This window comes from Parasteatoda tepidariorum, chromosome 3 (assembly GCF_982258835.1).
Source record: "Parasteatoda tepidariorum strain Cologne lab strain chromosome 3, Ptep-v5.0, whole genome shotgun sequence".
Taxonomy (NCBI): Eukaryota; Metazoa; Arthropoda; class Arachnida; order Araneae; family Theridiidae; genus Parasteatoda; species Parasteatoda tepidariorum.
In genome coordinates this window covers 85,656,356-85,679,988 of record NC_141757.1, presented here as the reverse complement: position 1 = coordinate 85,679,988, position 23,633 = coordinate 85,656,356, and the positions used below count along the sequence as shown (strand labels likewise).

Sequence of the window (23,633 nt, the reverse complement as noted above, 5' to 3'; positions counted from 1 at the left end):
CATTTGTTTCATAGGAATTTTCTTTCAAAGTACAATTCAATTTATATTTTAATAAAACTGGAAGTTGTAAAAGATTCCATGACAGGTTTTGAAAAAAAGCAAATGAAATATGTTAGTTTTTTCTCTATTTTTAAATAAGAAATTTAGAGAAATTATCTAAGAAAAATGCTAAAACAATTTTTGAATTTTGCTTAATTTACAACATATTATTAAAGTGTATGAATCTGTACTTTGTTTGACACTAAAAGCTTAAAATTGAAAATGAAAAAATCTTCAAAAAACTGTTATTGTGCTATTTGGCAAGTTATGAGATGAATTCTCAGTGAGGTTGCTTTTTGTTAGATTGGGATTTTATATCGTGATTGCTACAGAGATGAATCATTTTCTCAAAAATTGTTTTCTTCTCTTTTGAATTTAATTATTTTTGAATGAGAGCATGGAATGACATTTGTGGGTTTAAAAAAATGTATTGTAAAGTTATGCCCAATTTTAAAAGATAAATTTCATCATCATCCTGGTGCTACAGCTCTTGTGGTTGTGGAGCCCTGACTTTTAAGATTTTTCAGATACTCTTTAATTTGCTCTTCCATATAGTTCTAGTTTCTACCATCCTTTAGGCCTTGACCATTGTAGTTTTCTATTTAATGATATTTTTACATTTCTTCAGATTGTATTCTTAGTATATGTCTAAGTCATTGGATTCTTTTTTATTTTTATAGTTATTACAATGTTTAGCTCCTTTCATTTACCATAGATCTCTTTATTTGCTATGATCCTTCAACATCTAATCATAGAAATTTGGAAAATATTCCTTAAAATTTTCCTTTAATATATTCTTAAAAGATCAAAATCGCTTTTAGTTAAAATCTGTGTCTAAGATCTATATGACACAATTAATCGAATTATAAAAGATAATTTTATCCAAATGAAAACATAAATGCATGTTTTTGATGTGATTCATAAGGAAATTTTGATATTAAACAAGGGAAAAAATATAATAATGAAAAATCAGCTGCAATGCTCGGTAAGTATCAAAGAGAAAGAAAAAAAAAATCACGTCAGTCAGAGGAAAATGTAAAAGGTTTTAGAATTTTATGACATCAAATGAAAGAACATCTACCATATGAGTTGTCTATGATAGTCGGGGCATTTATGAATTTGAGGTGCATTAAAAATATGAATAAGTTAGATATTTATGCTATGAATATTCATTTTGGTGTTTGCTGAATAATTGAATGAGCAGTAAAATAATAATATCTACATGTAAGAAAATAAAGAAACATTCCGTCAAATGATTTATGGGCAGATGGTACCTCAATTAAAAAAATCAACATGACAAATAATGAAGAAACAAAATTTATTCGAACATGTAAATGTAATGTTTCATTGTATTCACTTTTCATCTAACATTATGGTAAATAACAAATAATAATTAAAGCAAAAAAATGATGTGATAGCAATGCATTTCAAATTATTTTTAATAACTTATTATAATAATAAATTTAAAATAAGATATAATTTTTAATTCTGAAATTTAAAAGCAAATTTCATTCTTAATTTCAAACAAGAGGTTTGTCTATTATAAACACACCTAGGTAATTACCTGATTGAAAACTTCATTCGCTTTAAAAATAAACAAATATGATTAAAAATAAACAAATATGATTAAAAATAAACAAATATGATAAATTACAGTCGTCGTGTTACAAGTGCTTTAAAAATTGGTGCCTATTTTCAAGACTTGCTGAAGTGATGTAAAGAAAACTGACATGAAAGTAAGGGAAACAAAAATTATAGTATTTTTTGTTTTTTAATTTTCACGTCTGGCAAGTCTTGAAAATGGGCCCCTATTTTTAAAGCATGTGCTGTTATTTCATATTTGTTTATTTTTGAATGGAATGAAGTTTCCAATCTGGTAATATCTTGCGATTATTTATTTAATGGTTAGATAATATTTAACTTGTATTTTTTTGCTAAAATATATGTATTTCATTATTTTTTAAATAATTTTTGACGAGTACAATTTTTATGTATAAAGGACTGTTTGGCTTTTAAAAATATAAAAAAAATACACTATATAATTTAAGTAGAAGATTTTTTGACATTCCAAACTAAAACAGACGTTCCAGAACATGATAATATGCAGTTGGAGCTTAGAAAACGCACTACATTTATTGGCTGCCAAGTTATTTTGCATTCTTCAAATGGAGACTAAAAAATAAGACAAAATTATTACTATAATAAGTCACATTATTCACAAAAATATTAATATCATGGTACTCCTTTTAAATATTAGATTAAATATTATTAATGAAGTCTTATAAGCTTTTCTTGTACATATATTAGAATTGCCAAAGCTGAGAGCAATTAGAAGTGTAAAGTTTTAGCAAAATGAATAAGAATAAAGTAAGTTTGCTTTATTTATAATACTTACTCATTAACAATCAAATTTGAATATGAAGAATAATATTAGCCTAACACTATACTGAAAGTTAACCTACATGTCATCATGTACAATTACACCTCATTTCTGTGTCTGTGTCATTCTGTCCCAATTTGGTCTACTATACATGTAAAAGAAAATTATTGTTTTGATTACATTTGACTAGTTTTTAGCAATCACACTCAACTCGTTATAAATATTTAGTAATTTTAAATTTTGTTTTTTACAGATAGCAAACTGAAATCTTTGAATTTTTTTGTTTCATTTCATGAGAACTATTTAAAGGACAGTCTTCAAAATTTAAATTTCGTTTTTTATTTAAAATGTAATAATTTAAAATATAAAAATTTGTTTATCTTAAAATGTAGAATTTTTTCGATCATTATTAGGTTACAGTAATTGTAAACAATCGTTAAAATTTCTAATTGTAACAATATTTTTTTGGATAGTATTATCATAAGATAAAAAAATTAGTTATTTGTATGTTTTTTTAATACTTTAATTTTCCTTTTGTTTTTTGAATACCCTAAATAATTTTAGTAGAAAAATTGAACTTTTAAATAGCTTGAACTTCTGAATGCTTTTCTGACTGAATTATTTATATAATTGAGGGTCGTAAATCAAACCAATTGAAAAAGAAAAATTTCATTTAGAAGTAAGTTTTTGTTCCCAATTTCCTAATTAAAATTAGCATCTACACTAATTAATTATCATGTTTAAAGCGTATCCCTCACGTTATTAAAATTGCAAATTTGTGCATGGAAAATCAAGTCTGTAGAGCAAAAGTTATTCAAGGTATTACGTTTATATTTTGCATGTTGTATAAAATGTTAAAGTGACATTTTGGAAGGTTAGGTGTATTGATCATCATCAACCTAGTTTTCTCTTCATGAAATAGAAATATTAAATGTATCTTATTGAAAAATTTCAAATAATAAATGAAAGTAAAGAAATTTTTAAAAAAATTGTGAGCGCATTGACAAAAATAAAAATTTTAGAAATGGCCATTTCTGTTTATTAATACATCCGTATTTTTTTAGGAAAACGTGACTGCCATTAACTTCCAAACTTAACTGCTATTTTCAAGTTTACGAGAAAAATCAAATTTCAAGATATGGAATCCTGTTCTTTTGAATGTTTTAGAATTTTTCAATTCCCTGAAGCTCATAAGTTAATCTTTAGCTTGAATCTTTGGGGTTAAACCCCCAAAGATTCAAGCTAAAGATTAACTTGAATAATGCATTCAAAAATAGTCAGTCTGTAACTTCTGTGTTGCTTAAGTTTTTTTTTATACGAAAGATATACATTTTTATTTGTTTGAATATGTGCTAAAATGTTATTGAAATTAAAATCACCTACTTCAACTGTTTCTCCGTATGGATAAGGAAATATTCTTATTGTTCCATCCTGTGACCCTGTTACGAGTTTTGAGTTTTTTCTGTGACAGCTTAGATAGAAAACATCCTTTACTTGTTTCCAGATTCCTTTGAAAGACAAAGAAAGTAAATTTTCCAGCAAAAATTCATTTTGTGAAAAGATAACATACATTACTTATAATAATACTTTAGATCTATTGATCTATTTTTTATCAATTTGACTATAGAAGTAGACTTTTTCTCGTTTGATAGCCCATTAAAGTAATGTCACATGAGAAATTTTTTTCTAGAGATTTGCCTTCTTTAGACAAATGGATTTCATAATATGAATGTACCCTAGTGTTTTTTTTGTTGTTGTCAGATTTAAATAATTGCACTTTTATTTTAGTATGTAAAAATAATTTCAGTTAAAATATAATTCAGACGATTATACAGTATAGATTATACTATAGTATAGACAGTTTATATTATATAGACGATTGTGCGAATTTGGCAAAACAGTCATCAATTTTGGTAACTAAATATCAAAGCTTTGAGAAAAAGATTTGCAAACATGCAATTTGTTTGGTTGGTTGGTTGGTTGGTTGATTAAAGTTTATTGGCACAAGAGCCAGACATGGCTATACTGCGCCAGCCACTAGGTTAAAGAATACTTTATTTTTAAAGCAGGGAGTATAGTCCTATTTTTTTAACAAACGTAATAAGGTTGTGATGTATAGGGTCACCGATTAAGGATTTAAGATCAGGGTAAGAGCTGCCAAAGAGTTTGTTCCTCAAGTGCTCGAATCGTTTGCAGTTGGTTAAAACATGCTTAATTGTTATGTCGACTTGACATAGAGAACAACAAGGTGCAGGATCAGCAGTCAGTAAATGTTTATGGGTGAAACGGGAATGACCAATACGCAGTCTATTAATTATAACTTTGGTTTTGCGATCAACGGATACTAATTTGTGGTCTTCTAGAGAGGGAAAAATTTCGTGCATTTTATTGTCTTTTTGTTTGCTCCAGTGTTGTTTCGAAGCCAGCTGTATTGCAAATTTACATATTCGTTTCAGATCCAAAGGTGAATTTGTTTGATTGCAAAGATTTGTAACATTCAAAAGAAACTACTGGATTTTTTCTCTTTTCGATTTATAATATCAGTAATTCTCAATATTTTTTAGCCTCTTTTCAAAATCAATGGCCATATCAGTTTTGCATCCTAAGGAATAATATGATATACACATTTGATTTTAAATTTTTATTATTTTTTAAAATGCAAAAAAATTTTGAAATGAGGAAAAACAATGAATAAATAAATGATTAACCCAAAATTTTATTTATAAAGTAGAACCGCATAAATAATTAAAGTCCTTTATCATATGATTGTAAACTAAATAATATGATAAATCTACATTTCCTTGTTCTGTGTATTAAAACATTACTTCTATGTTTAAAAATGATTGCTAAAGGTTTTTTTTTTGTTTGAAAACTGATTTTGTTTCTTGAGTAATTTCTTTTTTATTAATTTCTTCATAAAAATTCTCTTTATGATTTATTGATGAAATTCTTGAGTATATGTAAACAGTATAGTAATGAATTCCATAGCTTATGCATAGCCGTCCTTTAACAAGATTAAAAGATTAGTGCCTAGGAGATAGATTATAATTAAAGTTTAGTCTGTTTTGATTTAAAAAAAAAATACTGAATTAGAACTTTTCAACTAACTGATTTTTAACTAATGAAATAATGAATAAAAAATGCATTCGTTCATCTGGGGAAAATGCAAACTTTTTTTAAAAAAAAATCATTTTTTAAATGTGTAAAAATTGTTATAAATTTCAATGAATCGTAACACATCTTACCCAAAACATTATGAGAAAGAGTGCAAGTGTGTTGTGGCCAATCCATCTTCTGAGCTTGAGATGTGCTTACTTTCTTCGATTCTGATACTTTCCCTGAAATTATTATTTTGGAAGATAGAATGGTTATGGGTTATCTTTTAAGCGAAATCAATACCTTTCGCTAATACAATTATAAGCAAATATTCCCATTCCATTAATGCCGAGCTTACTTTCATCTTCAAAATGTCTTAATGTTTTATTATTTATTTTATATGCCGGTATCAAGTTTTTTTTCTTCCTGTTTCGATATTGTTAACTTAGTTTTAGCTAAGAAAACTAGTAGGTTTGCGTTGTTTCGAAGTAGGATGTTTGTGTCGTATTACATAATATGCAAAATATTGCACAAGGTACCTATTCGGAGCACTTATTAAATATTTGAACTTGTTTGCCACTTTAAATATGGAAGGAAAAGATATAAATGAGAAACATTGTCAGATTGTCATACAAATTAGTAGTAATTGAGTAGTAGTAAGTAGTTAGCAATTGAGAATAATTTAAAAAATTAATTGTAATAATACACCACCACCGTAATAGGCTTCGTATAAAGATGATGTTTAATAAACTTGCTATTGACACTTAAAGCTAAAAGCAATATTCGGGTATAAAGAAAAAAATTGTCTTCATCAGTTTTTTGCTTTTATGAAAGCGAAATCAGCAAATTAATTTTAGTATGAAAACAAGCAAAAAATCGGAGAAATTATTAAATATAATTTAATAATAGCTAACAATCACAAATCGAATTGTTAATGCATTAAGTGATATGGGGTCAAATTAGTACATCGTTTTGCAAACGATATTTTATAATTGGGTATAATATAGCCTACGTCACAGGTTGTGTTGTTCCTACTAAATTTAACACATGAACGGCATTTTCTGTGAGCCTAACTTCAAGCCACAAATAAACAAACGAAGTGTTCGATCGTTTAAATAGCTGCTCGCCAGATTTTATTGCATTATAAAGAAAAGTTATTGAAACTAAATACAACTAAATAAACAACAACAACTAAAACAAATAACAACAACTACTAATAACAATAACTAAATAAACAACAACTAAATTCCATTCGTTTAGCATTGCGTCATATTTTGTTCCTACTAAATCGAAGTAGTTGTGTTTTTTTCATATTATACCCAATTGGGTATTTGCACTTAAAGAAGATTACAGATACCCACACATGTGACCTATAGCGTCAGTTCCAGCTGATCGTTTATAAACAAAAAGGTGTGTTAATGTTGAGCGAAGTTTCTCCACAGCGCCATATCGCACATCGAATTCGTTGAAATATAATTCTTTCTCGTCTATGTCTTTTACTTAAGTTAGATTTTATTTAATTAGTTTAAGCAGACGATTCCTCAAAACTATGATTGTTCTTTAAAATGATATTAGTAGCGCTGATTTAAATCTTTTGTATTTTATGGCATCAAAGCAATCTTTGACTTGACTTCAACCCTGTATTTATTCTAAAAACTGATTCCTACAGTTCGAAATTCAAAAGGATTATTTTTAAGTACAATAAATTTAATAGCCTCCGCTTTATAACTTTTTTGTCTCGTGGTAGAATTGGAATTGTTATAAATATTCAGTAATTGCTTACCTTGGTTCATAATGGCATTAAAATGCTTAAAAAGTAAGTTTAAAAATTATTTTTATTTTTGTTTAATGAATTATTTTTTATTGAATAGAACTTTTTTTGTTGTTTTTATGCATACTATTAAAATTAACAGTACTTAATATTACACAATACATATTTCAAATGTTTCTGAAGAATGCCGAATATTCATTACTTATTTAAATCTTATCGTTAATTTAGTGATAGTAAAGTTCCTTTGGATAAATTCATTTAAAATAATGGTTGTCTCTTCTCCCATAATTCTACTAAGAGTTTATTTACAAACATTAACTATCTCTACAAAAATAAAGATTTTGCTAGTGTTCGTGTCTTTGTCGCGTCACGTGCAAGCGGTGGCATTTAAAGATACTGATTTTAAAATGAAATTGGATGATGATGTATTATGCTGCTACTTAAAGCTAGTAGATCGAATTTATGATTCCTTATGGCTCTTTTGGATTTAAATTTTTCATATGAACTGTGCGTGTTTGAGTTCAGATAACGATGTTGCAAGGATGTAAAAATGTGACTGTATGTGGGTTGTGGAAAAAAAAGAACAGTGATTGTGGAAAAGGATACCTTTGACGTAGGGTCCCAATAAAGTAGACACTTGAGAATAAACTGAGGCTTATCTCAATTTCAAATATGCGCCCCAATGATTAAATGAGGATTGTTTTTCCTTCTTTTGAAATTTTTAAAAATTTTATTCTATTTACTTCTTTTTTTATCCTTAGAATACGATTAAAAATACCGATTGTTTCTTTTTTTTTTTTGCTTCTATATAAAATTATTTATAAACAGTCTTTATGAAAATTAAATGTAATATTTTTCCAGTATGAAAAACTTATGTTATTTAATTAATACATAACAAGTGGTTTGTTTTCTTACACAGTGAAACTTCACAAAAATTTTCTTTTCTATACGATGACTGCAGATACTCTCCGTCTGAAGACCAATCCATTTGTAAAATAGGACCGTTGTTCTGAAAGCAAGAAAAATTTACACATGAGCAGCTTTCAAATGATTACGATTTCAAGAAATGAAGCTTATGTGCATCTAATACTTAGAGGCCATTATAGAAAAAAAGCCTTTTTGTACTTTATTCTTTTTCTTACAATGAATTAAAGATTAATTTCGGCTATTCGGTCGCTGAGATTAATAATATGCTATAGCCGAATGATTATTAATTTTTATGTGGTTATCTCTCTATAAGCATATTCATTTGTTTTTGTTTAGCTCCTAATACATGTATTCTTAAATTTCTTATACTTAACTATTATCCATGAAGAATTTGGGTAGTTTGCGGATAAGTACCAAGAATATTAAAAGTTATAAAATTCTATTCCAAATCATTACTGAGGAACGCAATAGTATATTTCTAAAAAAATCGAATATTTTTTTTCAGTGCAACATGTCAACTTACTTTTAGAACTGTATGTATTTTGAAAAGATAACCATGGTTCTTGGATCCACAGACGTAGATGTTACCGTCTTCACAACCTATTGCTAATATTGAACCATCTATAAAATAAAAATTCGATTATATTAATGATATTTATTTAGAAGGAAAATATTTACTGGCCCTCTTTTCAAATAAGGACTTTAAATATTGTTAAGTATAGTAAATGATAATGTACATTGCTTAAAATTAAAAAAAAAAAAGCAAACAAAAACCACCATAACTTTTGATCGAAGAATCCGATTCTTGTCTACTAAGTTACAGTTTTAATTGGGTATAATATAGCCTACGTCACAGGTTGTGTTGTTCCTACTAAATTTAACCCATGAACGGCATTTTCTGCGAGCCTAACTTCAAGCCACAAATAAACAAACGAAGTGTTCGATCGTTTAAATAGCTGCTCGCCAGATTTTATTGCATTATAAAGAAAAGTTATTGAAACTAAATACAACTAAATAAACAACAACAACTAAAACAAATAACATCAACTACTAATAACAATAACTAAATGAACAACAACTAAATTCCATTCGTTTAGCATTGCGTCATATGTTGCTCCTACTAAATCGAAGTAGTTGTGTTTTTTTCATATTATACCCAATTATTCAAGATGTGAATCTGAAATCTGATAACTAATTCAGACGATTTTTTGAAACACAAATTTTGACAAAAAATTAAAAGTTTTTTATAAAATATTTATTTTAATAAATTAAATTCTTTACCGTACTTTTACAATTAAAATATTTTTTTCAATTTGATATTAATTTTGTAAAAAAATCTATTTAAAAACAGAATGAATTAATATCCATATTTATAAGAATTATTGCATCAGAATATATTGAAAACTTTTTATTGTATTTGGCTGCAACTATGCTTCTTTTTAAAATTAATTTACACATAAATCGAACAATCCATAAAATTTTGGGATGTAACGTTAATTCTCCAATTTCTCCTGGAGAACTGCTTTACCGCACGTTGAGTTACTATGCGGTGAAACATACAGATCGTTTTTGTGAATTTCATTTCACATACGTTGCCTATAAATTTATCTATTGGAGCTAATTTTTGTCTAACTTAATGTAAGATGTCTTTCGACCATTTTTTGTCTTTCTATGAACATATAAAGCTCCGCGTTATTTATAAGAATTGTTAATAAACGCTCCCGGAAATCAACAATCTAATTAGAATTTAGAAAGAATGCAAACAATTCTTGTTAAATCTTGTCATTTTTTACGTTAACTTACATACATTTTTTGCTCAATTTTTTTTTACTTGTGAAGCAACATTTTTATTAGCTGCAGTCAGTTAATTTTGTGATCCTAATATTAATAAATAAACTTTTTAATTTTTATTGATATATTACTTATGGTAATTTTTTTTTGGTATTATTATTTTTAAAAAAAGTTAATTTTAAACATGTAATTTTATTCAAACATATTTAAAAGAAATAATATTTATATTTTTATCTAAAGAAAAAATCATTAATATTGATAATAATGCATTTTTTAAATCGTTAATATTTTCTCCCTATACAATATTTTTTAAATTGTGAATTCTTTCTTTACGCGATTTAACTAAAAGCTATTGTAATACTTTCTATTTACATTATTTTTATGTATTGTTTAAGGAGCAATAAAAAAGTATATGATGAAACAAAGAAATATAAGAATAAGAAATACAAAGAAATACAATATCTTTCGCTTTAAACCCTTTGTTGAAATTTTCTAGAAAACTCTTCTTTTATTCCTAGGATTCACAATGAAAACTATTAAAAATATTTTCTGACTTAATACAAGTTTTAAACTACTCTTATAAGCATCAGTTACCCAAAATGTTTTATTCTGTATCTTTTCTTTAAATAATTTGTAAAATATCTTTTCTAAATTATAGTTTAATTTGAGAGAAAAAAAAAACAACAGTTTATGGATAAATGATTCTTCTATATATGTTACGTTATCGGAATCACTTTATAATTGTTGTTTTTCAATAAAATTAGATGAGAAAGAAATTTTTTTGTCTTCCTTTCTTGGAGGTTACGGTAGAGGGCGCAGGAAAAAAAACGGAGCTTTTGAATGATTTTTTAGAATCGAAATTTCACGTACTTACAAGGGAAACTAGGGAAGTGTGACTCGCCAATTTTGAAATAAACTAGTGGGATGTATGCCTTATGAGGAACAATTTTAGGGGGCAACATTCGTTTCGGCCCATAGAAGGTCTTGTGAGATATAAAAAATAATTCAATATATGGAAAAATCGGTATTTTATTACTTCAATGCAGACTATTAGTTATTGTAATTGTCTCCTAATCCAATTAATTTGCAATTAGTTGGATAATTAATAAATTTTTTAATTAATAAATTAATCAGAAAATTAATTGTTAATAATTTGCTAATTATTAATTAATTGTTAACTAATTAATTGATTTGCAATTACATACTCCAATTAATTTAGAAAGTTTTTCGGAAAAAAAAAATTAAAAAAGTTTTATGTCAATTTTTTTTTAAAATTAACCTAACAGGTTTTTCTGAAAAACTGCAGATACATAAAACTTTCAAAATCAATTTTAACAATAAATATGCATTATATAGTACGTGAAAGTAATTAATTATCCAATTAATTACAAATTAATTGGAGTATGAGACAATTACAATAACTAATAGTCTGCATTGAAGTAATAAAATACTGATTTTTCTATATATTGAATTATTTTTTATCTCACATAGGACTTTCTATGGGCCGAAACGAATGCTGCCCCCTAAAATTGTTCCTCATAAGGCATACATCCCACTAGTTTATTTCAAAATTGGTGAGTCACACTTCCCTAGTTTCCCTTGTTAGATGTAACCTCATAGTCTCCAACATTTTCACTTTTTATGGAAAAACTTTATCAAGATGTTGTAGTTGAAATTTTCCCATAAATTTCTTCAGTGGTTTGGTTAGGAGCAGAGAAAAAGCATTAAAATGCTTTAAAATTCGTGTTCTTACGTCAAAATTTATATTTTACCGCATAATTTAGTGAAAAGGGCAAATGGAAACGGCTATTCAATCTTTACAGTATTCTATTCAATCCTTTCCAATTCAATTCTATTCAATCCTTAGACTTTTGAACATGCTATTCAATTAGTGACGATATTTTAGGTTTCGAAAACCTGAATGTTAGTTTTTACATTTTGAGCATAGATCTGAAATTTTTTAGGCAAAAAAAAAATCGTAAAAAAAATTTAATAGTGATTTTAAAATGTTTTAGTTGAAAGGTTCTTAAAATTCTAAACTATGTTAAACAATGTAGTCTTAAGGGTCGACAAAATTCAAAACTTGTAAAAAATAGGTTGAACAAGCCTGAGAAAACGAAAATTTAAAAATAGAATCTTTTTTTAAAAATTTATATTGTTGACAGACTATTTGACCTATTTCGATTCTTTTAGTTCATATTTATTTTTTAATCGAAGCATGGTTCATTATATAAAAGTTCTGATACAATGCTCTAGTTATAAACTGATTTTTCAAAGAATTATTCAATTTGTGAGGGATATACTTCAAATTATTTTACACAAACCTCCATTGAAAGATAGGGCATTCAAAGCATCATCAGCGACAAATATTGTTGCAACAACTAGTCCAGCTTCCGAGTGAAGGACAAGAAGTTTGCCATTCACTCCTCCAGCTACGATTGCACGCCCTTCTGGATGGAAACCAATACTGCAACACTCCATCTGAAATAAAATTTAAATTCCATGGATTGATTATTAAAATGTAGTGTTTTAAATTAATAGTGGTATTTTAGCCTAGTATAATGCTGAAATAGTATTTGTTGTGATGACTGTCCCCTACTATATCTAGGCAATTTAGAACATGTAAACTTAAAACTGCACATTGTATCTACACACCCAAGTGATTATTCTAGCAACGTAAAATAAATATATTTTTTTACGCTTTGAAACGTTAAAAAAAATCCTAGAAGCATTTTTATTCATTCTTGAATCTTCAAAATGTGAACTTTATGCAATCATTATTAAAATGTTTCATTTACATTTCGGACAGTCTTAAATAAAGCGAAACGTTTCTATAGTACTCCACCACAATAACATTTTTGAAAGCTTACATAAATTATGTTATTTTATATTTTTGGTTTTAAATTTGTTTATTTTGAGGGATTTATGTGCTGTGTTTTATGTGAGTTCTCTTTGGAGTTGATACGATAGGTAGAAATCAGTTTTCTACTTTTATAGATAAATAGAGACTGTTTCGTAGTAATCTTTGTTTTTTCTTAAAACGTCAATATGTTTCGCGAAAAGCAGATAAATTTTTGTCAATCAAGTACATTTATAAAGCAAAAAGCATTGTGTTATTGAAATATATTTATTAAACGAAGAACATTTTAATATATATATATATATATATATATATATATATATATATATATATATATATATATATATATATATATATATATATATATATATATATCTTACTAGTTTTTTAATAAAGAGATAATGTATAAAACGCTTCGAAATATATTATATAAACGCGTAACTGTTTTTAACAATCAAATTTAAAGTTAATGAAATGTTGATGAAAATTTATTTGAGACATAAAAGACTCGATATAAATTTTAATAAGCAGTATATTATCTAAAAGTACCTGAGGTTTTGTTTCCCATAGTAAGTAACGAGTGGTCCATCTGCCTATATTTCTCAATCGATCAACAGTTACAAAAGTATTTTCTTCATCATCAATTGCAAGATCTAATATTTCGCCTTCTATACCCTGATAAAAAATGGATTATCAACAAATAAGGGATTACATTATATAAACATTTTATTTATCGTGTTTTTTAATATAGATCATAAATCTAAATACTTCAAAGCTATTGCTTTTTCTTTTGCACCATATAATTAGCCTGATTCTTCTTATTTTTGTCATGTTTATTTAAAAACTGTTTTTCTTTAAAGTTATTATTATACAGTCAAATTCGTTTAAAGGGGGAAACGAAACGTAAATTGTAACTGATTGCATATTTAATTTATTATGTTCTAGACAATTGTACTCAAATAAGCTAGTTATTCGATAGTGCAATACTATGTTAAATGCTATGTTTTTTACGAAATTTTACTTTGAAATGATGTGTAAAACAAAGTATACTCTTTTGAGAAAATAAACTTATTTTAATGATCAATAACAATTAGAGCTGTTGGTGTTAGTTTTACATAATAGAAATGATATAAAAAATTTAATTTAAAAATAAATTAATGCTAATTAAAAGTACGATATATACACTATAATACTATTTATTTCCTTCCGAAGATGACGATAATTAAGGATTGTTTTGAGGCACATTTACCAGAAAATTTCTTTATTTCTTACCTTCCCACATTCTAAACCATGAGTTAGGGAAATATGTAACGGGTGAGATAAACACCCTCGTCTACTATAGAACTACAAAGATTTGATTAATTTTTAAACTACCCAGTGAAACCTGTTTGTATCAGAAAATGAAATCACGAATTATATTCTGATCTTCTCAACTGAAAAGCAAAAATTCTATTATAAGCCTAGATACATTTCTCAATAAATAAATAAAAAAAAAACTTTTTTATGCAACTAAGCGATAACTGGCAACCATAAATGATCGTTTAAACGAGTAAATTTAACTTTGAAGAAATAATCCCAAAAAACGGAAGAGGTAAGATATTCCAACAATTGATGCACATTGTTGGAATCTTGAGCACAAATTCAGTTTCCACAGTGCCAAAATTATTTTCACCCCAGACATAAGCTCTTCTTGGTACCCTGGAATCTTGTTTTATTCATATGAATGCTGGTTCTCCTGTTAACGGCATTAGTTCCTCACCACCTCTCCATAAGTGTAAATGCACTTTACTCTGATTTGCCCTTCTCCAGGAACTGTGGTTTTTCTTGTTCCGTTTTTTTTTTAAATCCTCTTTCTCTCTCGGCTACTGCTATTCTTCTAGTTTTATTTCTCACCTTTATTTTTCATTGGAACTTTCCTTTTTACATTTTCAATCACTTTTGTTTCTTCTCATTCACGTCTTGCAAGTCTTGAAAATAGGTGCCTGTTTTTGAGCACTTGAGACATGTAGACAGTTATTTCCGATTTGCATATTTTTGAAGCGAATGAAGTTTTTAATCAAGTAAATTTTACGTTGGTTTTTATGCCAAATAATTTGGTTCCACTGAATTTTATTCTTATAAGCGGGTTATTCGATTATCCAATATTCAATTAAATAGGGATGACTGTATTAATATTTGTATGACATCAGAGGATGGAGAAAAAGTCAGTTTCAGTCAAGTAATCAATTTGACATAATATTTTGTTTCAAATTTGTTTTTAATCTCTGGTGTTTAAAACGAATTATTCTTTATTCATTATTTTGCTTTGTAAATTTGGTATTAAATATAGCCGAGAATACAATAAATCAGAATAAAGTTTGATTTTATTTTAACTTTTGTTTTGTTTTCTGAATAACAGTTTATTAATGTTTGAATTATTTAAGATTCAGAACAAAAAGTATTCAAATCGATATTACTGTAATATGTACAATAAATAAACAAATAAAAATATTCGCCCGAATATGCTACTAATTTTTTAGAAGAATAAAATTTAACTTTTAGTAAACTTATACAGACAGTTAACTTTTAACTTACACAAACAGTTAATAGAGACAGAAAATCTTGATATTTAAATGTTAGTTAACAGGCAAAACCCTTTAATGTTTTCAACTTTTTTAGATCCGTGAATTTTTTCTGGTGTGTTTATAGCTAGAATTTTTTTTAAGCATTCAAACTTTTAATACTTTACATTTTCACAATCTTCTCACATTTGTGCACTTTGGAGTAAGGAATTTATGATGATGAAAATATCCTCAGAGGTACATGTATAGTCTAAAATTTAACTATAAAAGTATTGATTTTCTTCCTCTTTTGTATACTTTAAATGATCTAGACTAGAATGAAGTTTCAAAAGTTTGTTATTGAAAACTTCATCAATAAAATTATTTTAATTACCTTTTCGTGAGCTTCCCGCATATTAATTGCATTCCTTAAAGTTTTTGCAGCTTTAAATGCATTTTAGTCACGCAAAATAATCATCACCACTTAATGCTATTTTACAGCGTGCAATTTAAAGACCACAGTTTTTATTATATACTAGCCGCCTCAGGCGGCCAGCTGTCCGCCACGCTATGTTTCTTGGGCCTTAGCACTGCTAGTAGAGACATGATCCTCATCCAATCTTCTTTGACGCTTCTCAGGTGTTTCTCAGACCCTAGCACTGCTAATTGAGACACGAACCTCTTCTAATATTCTTTGACGTTCCTCAGGTGTTTCTCGGGCCCTAGCACTGCTAGTTGAGACACGATCCTCTTCCAATCTTCATTGACATTTTTCTGATACTTCTTGGGCTCTAGAATTGCTTGTCGAAATTCGGGCATGTTCCATCCTTCTTTGACGTTCCACAGACGTTTCTTGGGCTCTTCTTCTTTGAGAATCTCTTAATATCTTTTTTTAATACTTTAGAACAACAATTACTATGAAAGCAAATCATGAAACTTCAATATTAAAATCTAGGTACTTACCTGCAAACTGAAACTTTCTGAAAATAACTAATTACATTTAATAAAAACTGTTAAAATAAAGAATAGAAAAACCAAAGAGGTTCAAGGTAAGTGTGATCGTTCCTTCAAAAACAATTAAATTCCTATTTTATATATTATATAGCTACAACGCTTCAGAAAAAAAAAACTAAAATGCTAAATACATGAAAAGAACACGAAAACTAATTAATTTTTATGGTATTAATTTCTATTTCTATATCGCTACAAAAATTATCGTCTTCGCTTAAGAAAAAAAAATAGAGCGTGGAAAGAAGAAGAAAAACTTATTATAACAATTATGAACAGCGACAAATATATCAAAGCGAAGCGTTCTATTTACGTATCGAATATGTTGCCACATTTTTAATACAAAAGTTAAACTTTTCACCACTTTGATGAATGTAAACTAATGCGAACCTTACAATTAAATTATTAATTCCTTCGTATATTATTGGTTTAAGTTGTCGAAAATTAATGTTTCATTTGTAAGGTTCGCATTAGCATACATTTATAAGAGATATGCATTTTTTAATAGTTTTTTGAATATGGCTCTTTGAAGACGAAAAAGCATAGATTTTCTTACAAAATGACTGATAACTAAAAAACTAATCCACATTTTTGAAAAAGAAAAAAAATACTTCTTCATTATGTCAAAACACAATTATGTGTCGAGTTTCGAGCCTGGGCGAGGCTTCTGGGGCAATATATTGTGATTACAGACACACACACACACACAGCCGCTTTTATTATTATGTAAGATTATTTTAGATTATTGTTATTATTGATTGGCTGTAATCTTTATATTCGAAATAATAAAATTTGAACACCTAATAATATATTTTTGGAATCTTTATCAAAATTAATGTTAAAAAAGTCTACTAGGGTCTCAAATGTGTATGCTTTGTTTAAACGAAAAAGAAGTAAAAATGTTTTTAATATGCTGAATCTCTAATAAGAAAGGTGGGTCTAATAATATCAAAACAACTTTGATTGCCTGTCCAAAATTAGAGATTTTACTAATCATTACCTTCGTTGTTACAACAATTAAAGAGGCGTTGAGTTTATCTATACCGCTTTCTTCAATAGTGACTCGGTGCATTTAGATAGCTTTTCTTTGTTTTTTCCTCGCTTTAATATTAATTTTTTTAGAAGCTTTTCAAAAATACGTATTAAGGGATTATGAAATATAATGATCATGAAATATAATGATTATGAAATATAATGATTATGAAATATAATGTGATATAACATAATGTGATTATGAAAATTTTTAAATTTTTCAGCAGTTGAAGTATAAGTTTTGACAGCTAATTTTAAAGAAAATTCATTTCAATGATCGTAGTCCACCAACCGAGTTTACTCTTCGACGTGTAACATTATCCAAAGGATTTTGCATGTACATGTGGATGTCACTACATTTTTACTGTCATGTATATACACTGCTTGACAATTGCTAAGGGACAGTTGCATTTTTTGGAATATTTAATTATAGACGTTAATTGATGAAATGAAATTAAGTACATATTTAGTAGAGACAATGTGCATTTATTGTTAATAAAACTTGTACAGATATTTCCACTTATAAAGTAAAGAAATGAGAAATAAAAAAGAGGCTTCTTGGCTGATTTCCAAGCAGCCATGAAGAATGGATCTTCTTGCCAGAACATAACATATGATTTCCTCAGTAATATGTGATGCGCATTTTGCATCTATTATTCATGATGTCTACCTAACTATCGAGGAGTTCTTGGGCGACATTGTATCACTCCTCTTTCAAGGCAGATTTCAGCTCTTGCACGGTTCGGGGGAGGCGTGTTCTTCGTAAAAAACGTCTGCTGAGTATTATATAAGATTTAAGTCAGGGAAGTGTGCAGACCATGGCATGCGAACAATATTTTATCTTTCTAGTATGTAGAATGTAAACGGTCTTGTGCATCAGCATATTGTCGTCGATAAACAGAAAGTTTGAACCTATTACATCCCTAAAAATGCAAACTTTATCCAGAATAATCTTTCTGCAATACCACTGCGATGTAACATTGCTTCACTCAAAGATGTGACGCTGTGTTCAGCCATTGAGTTTGATGCCTACCCATACCGTCACGTCTGGTCCATACCGATCACGTTCATGAACCTATTGTTGTGCACAACGTGTTCCCTCTCTCTCCACACTAACTGGTAGCTAGAATCACGCTTCATAGTGAATCGGGATTCGTCGGAGAACATCACTCTGGACCTTTACTGGTTACCTCACCCAATACTTTCTTACATCAACGTACTCTTTCTCGACGATGGTGTGGTTAGAGAGGGATAAATTATGCAGGTTTCCCTGGATGCAAACCAACTTGATTTTATCGCCGTGAGATGGTTCTGGGAAAAACACGAGTGTTGTTGTTCTCATCCCCACGACCAGCAGAGCTAGATCAGGTCCATGAGCTCGTTCACTCTAAGAAAGTCTAACACCAGCAGGGGAGCTTGAACCAGGTCTTGCCTGGTAAGTTCCAGACAAGATAAAATGCTGCCAGGGGAGGCCTGGGCAGCAAAGCACCTAAAAACCCGAGTGCTGGTAGTGGTTGCAAAGTTTGCAGCTATCTACCCAGGAGTGACATTTCTGTTCCTTTTCAATACTGGGGATACATACAGTTACTCTTAAGATGCGGTGTCCCTACAACGTCCACCGGTATGTTATCGTAAAGTATCTCCACTTTTAGCGGTCTTTTATAATCGCGAGATGACGCTTTTTTACATTGATGATAATGCTGCCTCGGTGGTGACATTTTGACCTGCTTCCAGTCGTCTAACTGCTTGTTCACGATAGTAAGAACTCAAACGATATCTTCGTGACAATTTACTCCTAATTTTTGTAACACCACACTGAATTTCGCAAAAATAAGTTCAACAACCTATGGTGCGATTTTGATCAAATACCTAACATTATGAATTTTCGAATGAATGAAGAGATTATGTGCAATGCCTTTTATACAGATAACGGGTACTGCTCTACCACGCCCTCTGTACTTGATTTCACTGTTATTGATTGGTTGTCAAGAACGCTACTTTGCATAAATCAGTTGTTCCTTAGCAATTGTCGAGCAGTGTATTATCATTCTTATAATATTTTCGAAGAAAACAATTTGCGAAAAAAACCAATTTGAGTTTTCATAGGAATGAGTTCTTAACCTATGTGTTTCCATTTTTCGTTCTCATATAATTAGTTTTAAATAACATAGTAAAATTATTATTTAATGAGTGGGTGTAGTTACCTGCACAAATATCCTGAAAGAACTTTGCATCGATCCTTCGAGAATGTATTTTGTTGTACCAACGTAAAGAGTAGCATCACTCGGCCCCTGCATGCAAAGTGTTCTCACATGCTTTTCTTGTAACTAAGATAAAATTTAGATAAATAAAAATTTATAATATTTTTTATTTTCAGGTTATTGATAAAATTTTATACATAAGTTCATGAAATATTATATTTTTGATAGAAACGTGATTTTATTTTATTTACAGAAAGGTGATAAAATAGCCTTATTTGACTATCATTTATGAACTCATTATAAACTCTTTTTAAGCACTATTATTTTGAAATTTATCCGAATCAAAATTTTCCTAGTTATTATCTTTGAAAATTATTTTAATGTTTTTATAATTTATAATTGAATTTAAATTGTACGTTACTTCAAAATATTTTCGGAAATATAATGTTTAAGGAAATATAATATAAAGTAAGGCAAATTATTATTAAAAAAAGTAATAGTACCGTAAATACTTTGAATATAAAAATCCATAGCAATTATCATTTGGTACAATTTTCCGCAAATGTAAATGAATTTTTAAAAGTATTTTTTTGTTTATATTGATACCAATGATTAAGTTATTTCAGCGTATAATTTTTCTCACAATGTAAAAATAACGAATTTTTTTATATCGGATTTAAATTTTTATGATGAATAAATAGGCAACTTTGATTTTAATATATAAAAGCTCTACAATATCATAAAAATAAAATAGTCACGCACTTAATTACTTTAATAAGCACATTCAAAATTCTACCAGAAATCAGCTGCATTGAATAAAATTTAAAATACGTTAATATTTACAATACAATAGCTCGCGCGAAAAGAACTTTATTAATGAATCTTATCTATAATCACATTCTTCAAGGGATATGTTCGATATTCTAAACCCTCAATCTGAACACTAAACAGTTTTCAGGGGGACTAAAAATGTATTTTTCTAATAGTATTTTTAAATTAAAAATTTTTGAGTTACGTATCATATTCATAAGATTCGATATATGTTGAGCTTCTTTCACCTATTTTACATACTTTGATAATATGGAAAACTTACATCTGTGGTGGCCAGGTGTAGTAATCTTTCGTGCGTGTCCCAAGCCTTCAATTGGTCATCTCCTCCAGATATCAAGGTTCCTTCACGCATGGCTAAAAGGGATTTCACCTCACCCTGAAATTAATGTTTAAAAATTTTAAATTGCTATTAAAGTATTTTTTTATCTTTTCGAAACTTTCTTGCATCATTTAAGATAGATAATTTGTTGTATACCAGCCAAAAAAAGAAGAAAAAGAAAAAACACTGAATAGCATTTTTTTGTATAATATATAAATGGTTTTTCAGGTCGGTAATGGTTATCTCACTAGATGTGATTCGAAAAAAAGGTGAGAGAGCTTGGACAACTCGAATTTTAATAAAATAAGAAGGGAATGACATAAATTTTGTGTCCCAAATCAAAATTTATTTTTTTACCTAGTTATAAAAAGTATAGAGCAGTCTCTCGCAAAAAACGTCATCCGATGTTAATCATCCTTGCTTATGTGATCTTCGATGCTTGGATTCTCGACATCTTCCGACAAGGTTCAAAGGAGATGATTAGCATAGGATGGCGTAAGGGAACAAATTGTAATTAGGCATTCCTTTTTATTTTAATAAATATCTTATTGTCTAAGCTTTCCAATCTTCTTAGAATCACATTACTCAACAGGGAAAAAGAAGTAGTGTAAATTTTGTATCCCAAATCAAAACATATTTTTATCAAGTTTAAAAAAGTATAGAACAGTCTCTCGGAAAAAAAACCTGATGCTAATCATTCTTACTGAGCTGTGGTGGCTCAGGGAATAGAGCGTTCACCTTCCAATGAGGTGAACCTGTTTCGAATTCCAGCAGTGGCTGGTCGATACGAATTCCGCATACGGCTCGCACCGAACACAGTTCAAACGTAAAATATCCTCAGTGGTATACGGATCATGAGTTAGAGTCACTTTGCCGTCAGGCTAACCATGGAAGGTTTTCATGGTTTTCCGCTCCTTGTAACGCAAACGCGGGTTAGTTCCATCAAAAAGTCTTCCACAAAGACAAATTTCTCCCAATACTTGATACAGGAGTTCCCCTGTCATCTAAATTGGGTTCAAAATGATGCAGAGTTAAACATTAGTAGTCGTAAACTCAAAATTGGGTTGGTTGCTTAACGAAGGTTATATAAAATATTAAAAAAATCTTTATTACTCAATGCACGACGATTGGGTTCTCAACAAGGATGCTTGTGTTTTCATCAGTTGTCTTCTAATTAATCTCAAAGAAAGAAATCATGAGCGAGACCTTGCACTTGTGATACAAAACGCTTTTTTTTACTTCCGGTATTTAAAACCTCCAGCCTTCCCTTTTTTATAGTAAAATTTTATGACTTTGACTTGAATTTCAGTTTGTATAATACCCTGTTTAGATGAAAAGAATTTAAATTATTGATTCTAAAAACACATTATTTATTGAAAGGCTACCAGGTTGTTCAAATATTAGTCAAATTAAAAAGTTCCACTCTCTTAGGGTGCACCCCATTCGGCATATAATGTTGTCCTCGGGAATTCTTTTTTTTTTGAAATTTGTATTAATGTTGTAAAAATTCCATAGGACATGCAACATAGCTTATTTATAACTAGAATAAAAGAAAGAAACTAAAAAGGTCATTATTTTTTATTCATGCTATTGCAATTGACCATAAACATAAAGAAATAATTATCTAAGTTTAAATTTAGAAGAAAGAAAAAGACTCAAAATTAAAACAGTTTTGTTGTTGGTAATATTTCGTGTGAATGTGTTCATTCTATCAGACAGTTCACAGATAAGTTGATAAAGTTGATCTAAACCAAACTTGTCAAACATATCCCTGCAAAGCAACAAAACCATATTGATTTGTAAACTATCAGTTTTCGAACAAATTCTAGGAAAATTTGATATTTATTGTTATGGAATAGTGGGCTATTTGTTATGACTATTACATTCCGTTTTGCGACTTTTTATAATTATGAAACTGCGTCAATTTAGATATTAATAGGTTTTAATCAAAATAACATATTTTTTTTATCTGTTATGAAATTTGCCGAAGTAAATAATGTCCTAATCATTTCATTTAGTTTCAGAAGAGAAAACTGAAAGTTCATCTTCTATATTTTAATACACGTCTCATATTAAGAAAGTGATCTTACCTGATGAGCTCTTACTTCCTTCACAATTTTGTAATCATCTCCAGGACGGATTGACCAAAGTGTGAGATAACCACTTGAATCTCCAACTGCCAAATTCGATTCTCCAATAAATGCCCAACTTCGAATTGTGCGACCCGAATGTCCCTTTGATAAAAGATCAATATTTTCAATTAATAAAAATGCATGAAATGAAAGAATTTTTTTTTCCTTCTTAAACTTCTTGCAAAATAAAAAAGAAAACGTATTACAGGTCTCTACGAAACAACTCGGAAAAAAAGATTGAAACTATACTTAGACCGCAAACCCATTTTAGAACACAACACGCTTTCTTAATCACATAAGTTATAAATTCTATTTCCCTTAGGCTATATCACAAAATAAATTATACAAATTTTAGATGAACCCAAGCACTACAAGTAAACTTATTATTCAATGTTTCTAAAAATTTCTAACATGATTGTTAGAGTATACATTTTTCGTACAGTTAATTGTTTACTTAATATTTTACAAAAATAAATGAATTGATAATAAAAATGTAAATTGTACAAATAAAAGTAAAATGTTTTAAGTTTAGTATTTAATCCACTTTAAGCCAGGCATAAAAAAATTATTAAATACTGTAAAGTCTTTAAAATATGCTTAAATTAGATTCATTAAGACACAAAAAAATTTTCTTGCCTTAAAAATAATGTTTAAGAAATGAGATAGTTCACAAATGGTAATAAATACATAAATGTTAATGGTGAAT

The 23,633-nt window shown here is 28.5% G+C and overlaps 1 protein-coding gene across 1 annotated transcript in view; it reads right to left on the bottom strand.

Annotated features, from left to right (window-relative positions):
• Positions 1-1,349: 1,349 nt before the first annotated feature.
• LOC107451876 (echinoderm microtubule-associated protein-like CG42247) overlaps positions 1,350-23,633 on the bottom strand; it is a 40,155-nt gene continuing 17,871 nt past the window's right edge. The window contains exons 11-20 of the mRNA XM_071182553.2: positions 22,886-23,029; positions 20,739-20,852; positions 19,649-19,771; positions 13,414-13,539; positions 12,329-12,485; positions 8,737-8,834; positions 8,202-8,295; positions 5,665-5,757; positions 3,803-3,927; positions 1,350-2,211 (exon numbers count right to left, since the gene is read on the bottom strand). Coding sequence (XP_071038654.2) covers positions 2,083-2,211; positions 3,803-3,927; positions 5,665-5,757; positions 8,202-8,295; positions 8,737-8,834; positions 12,329-12,485; positions 13,414-13,539; positions 19,649-19,771; positions 20,739-20,852; positions 22,886-23,029 — 1,203 coding nt within the window. The 3' untranslated portion in view covers positions 1,350-2,082. The remainder of the gene's footprint in view (positions 2,212-3,802; positions 3,928-5,664; positions 5,758-8,201; positions 8,296-8,736; positions 8,835-12,328; positions 12,486-13,413; positions 13,540-19,648; positions 19,772-20,738; positions 20,853-22,885; positions 23,030-23,633) is intronic.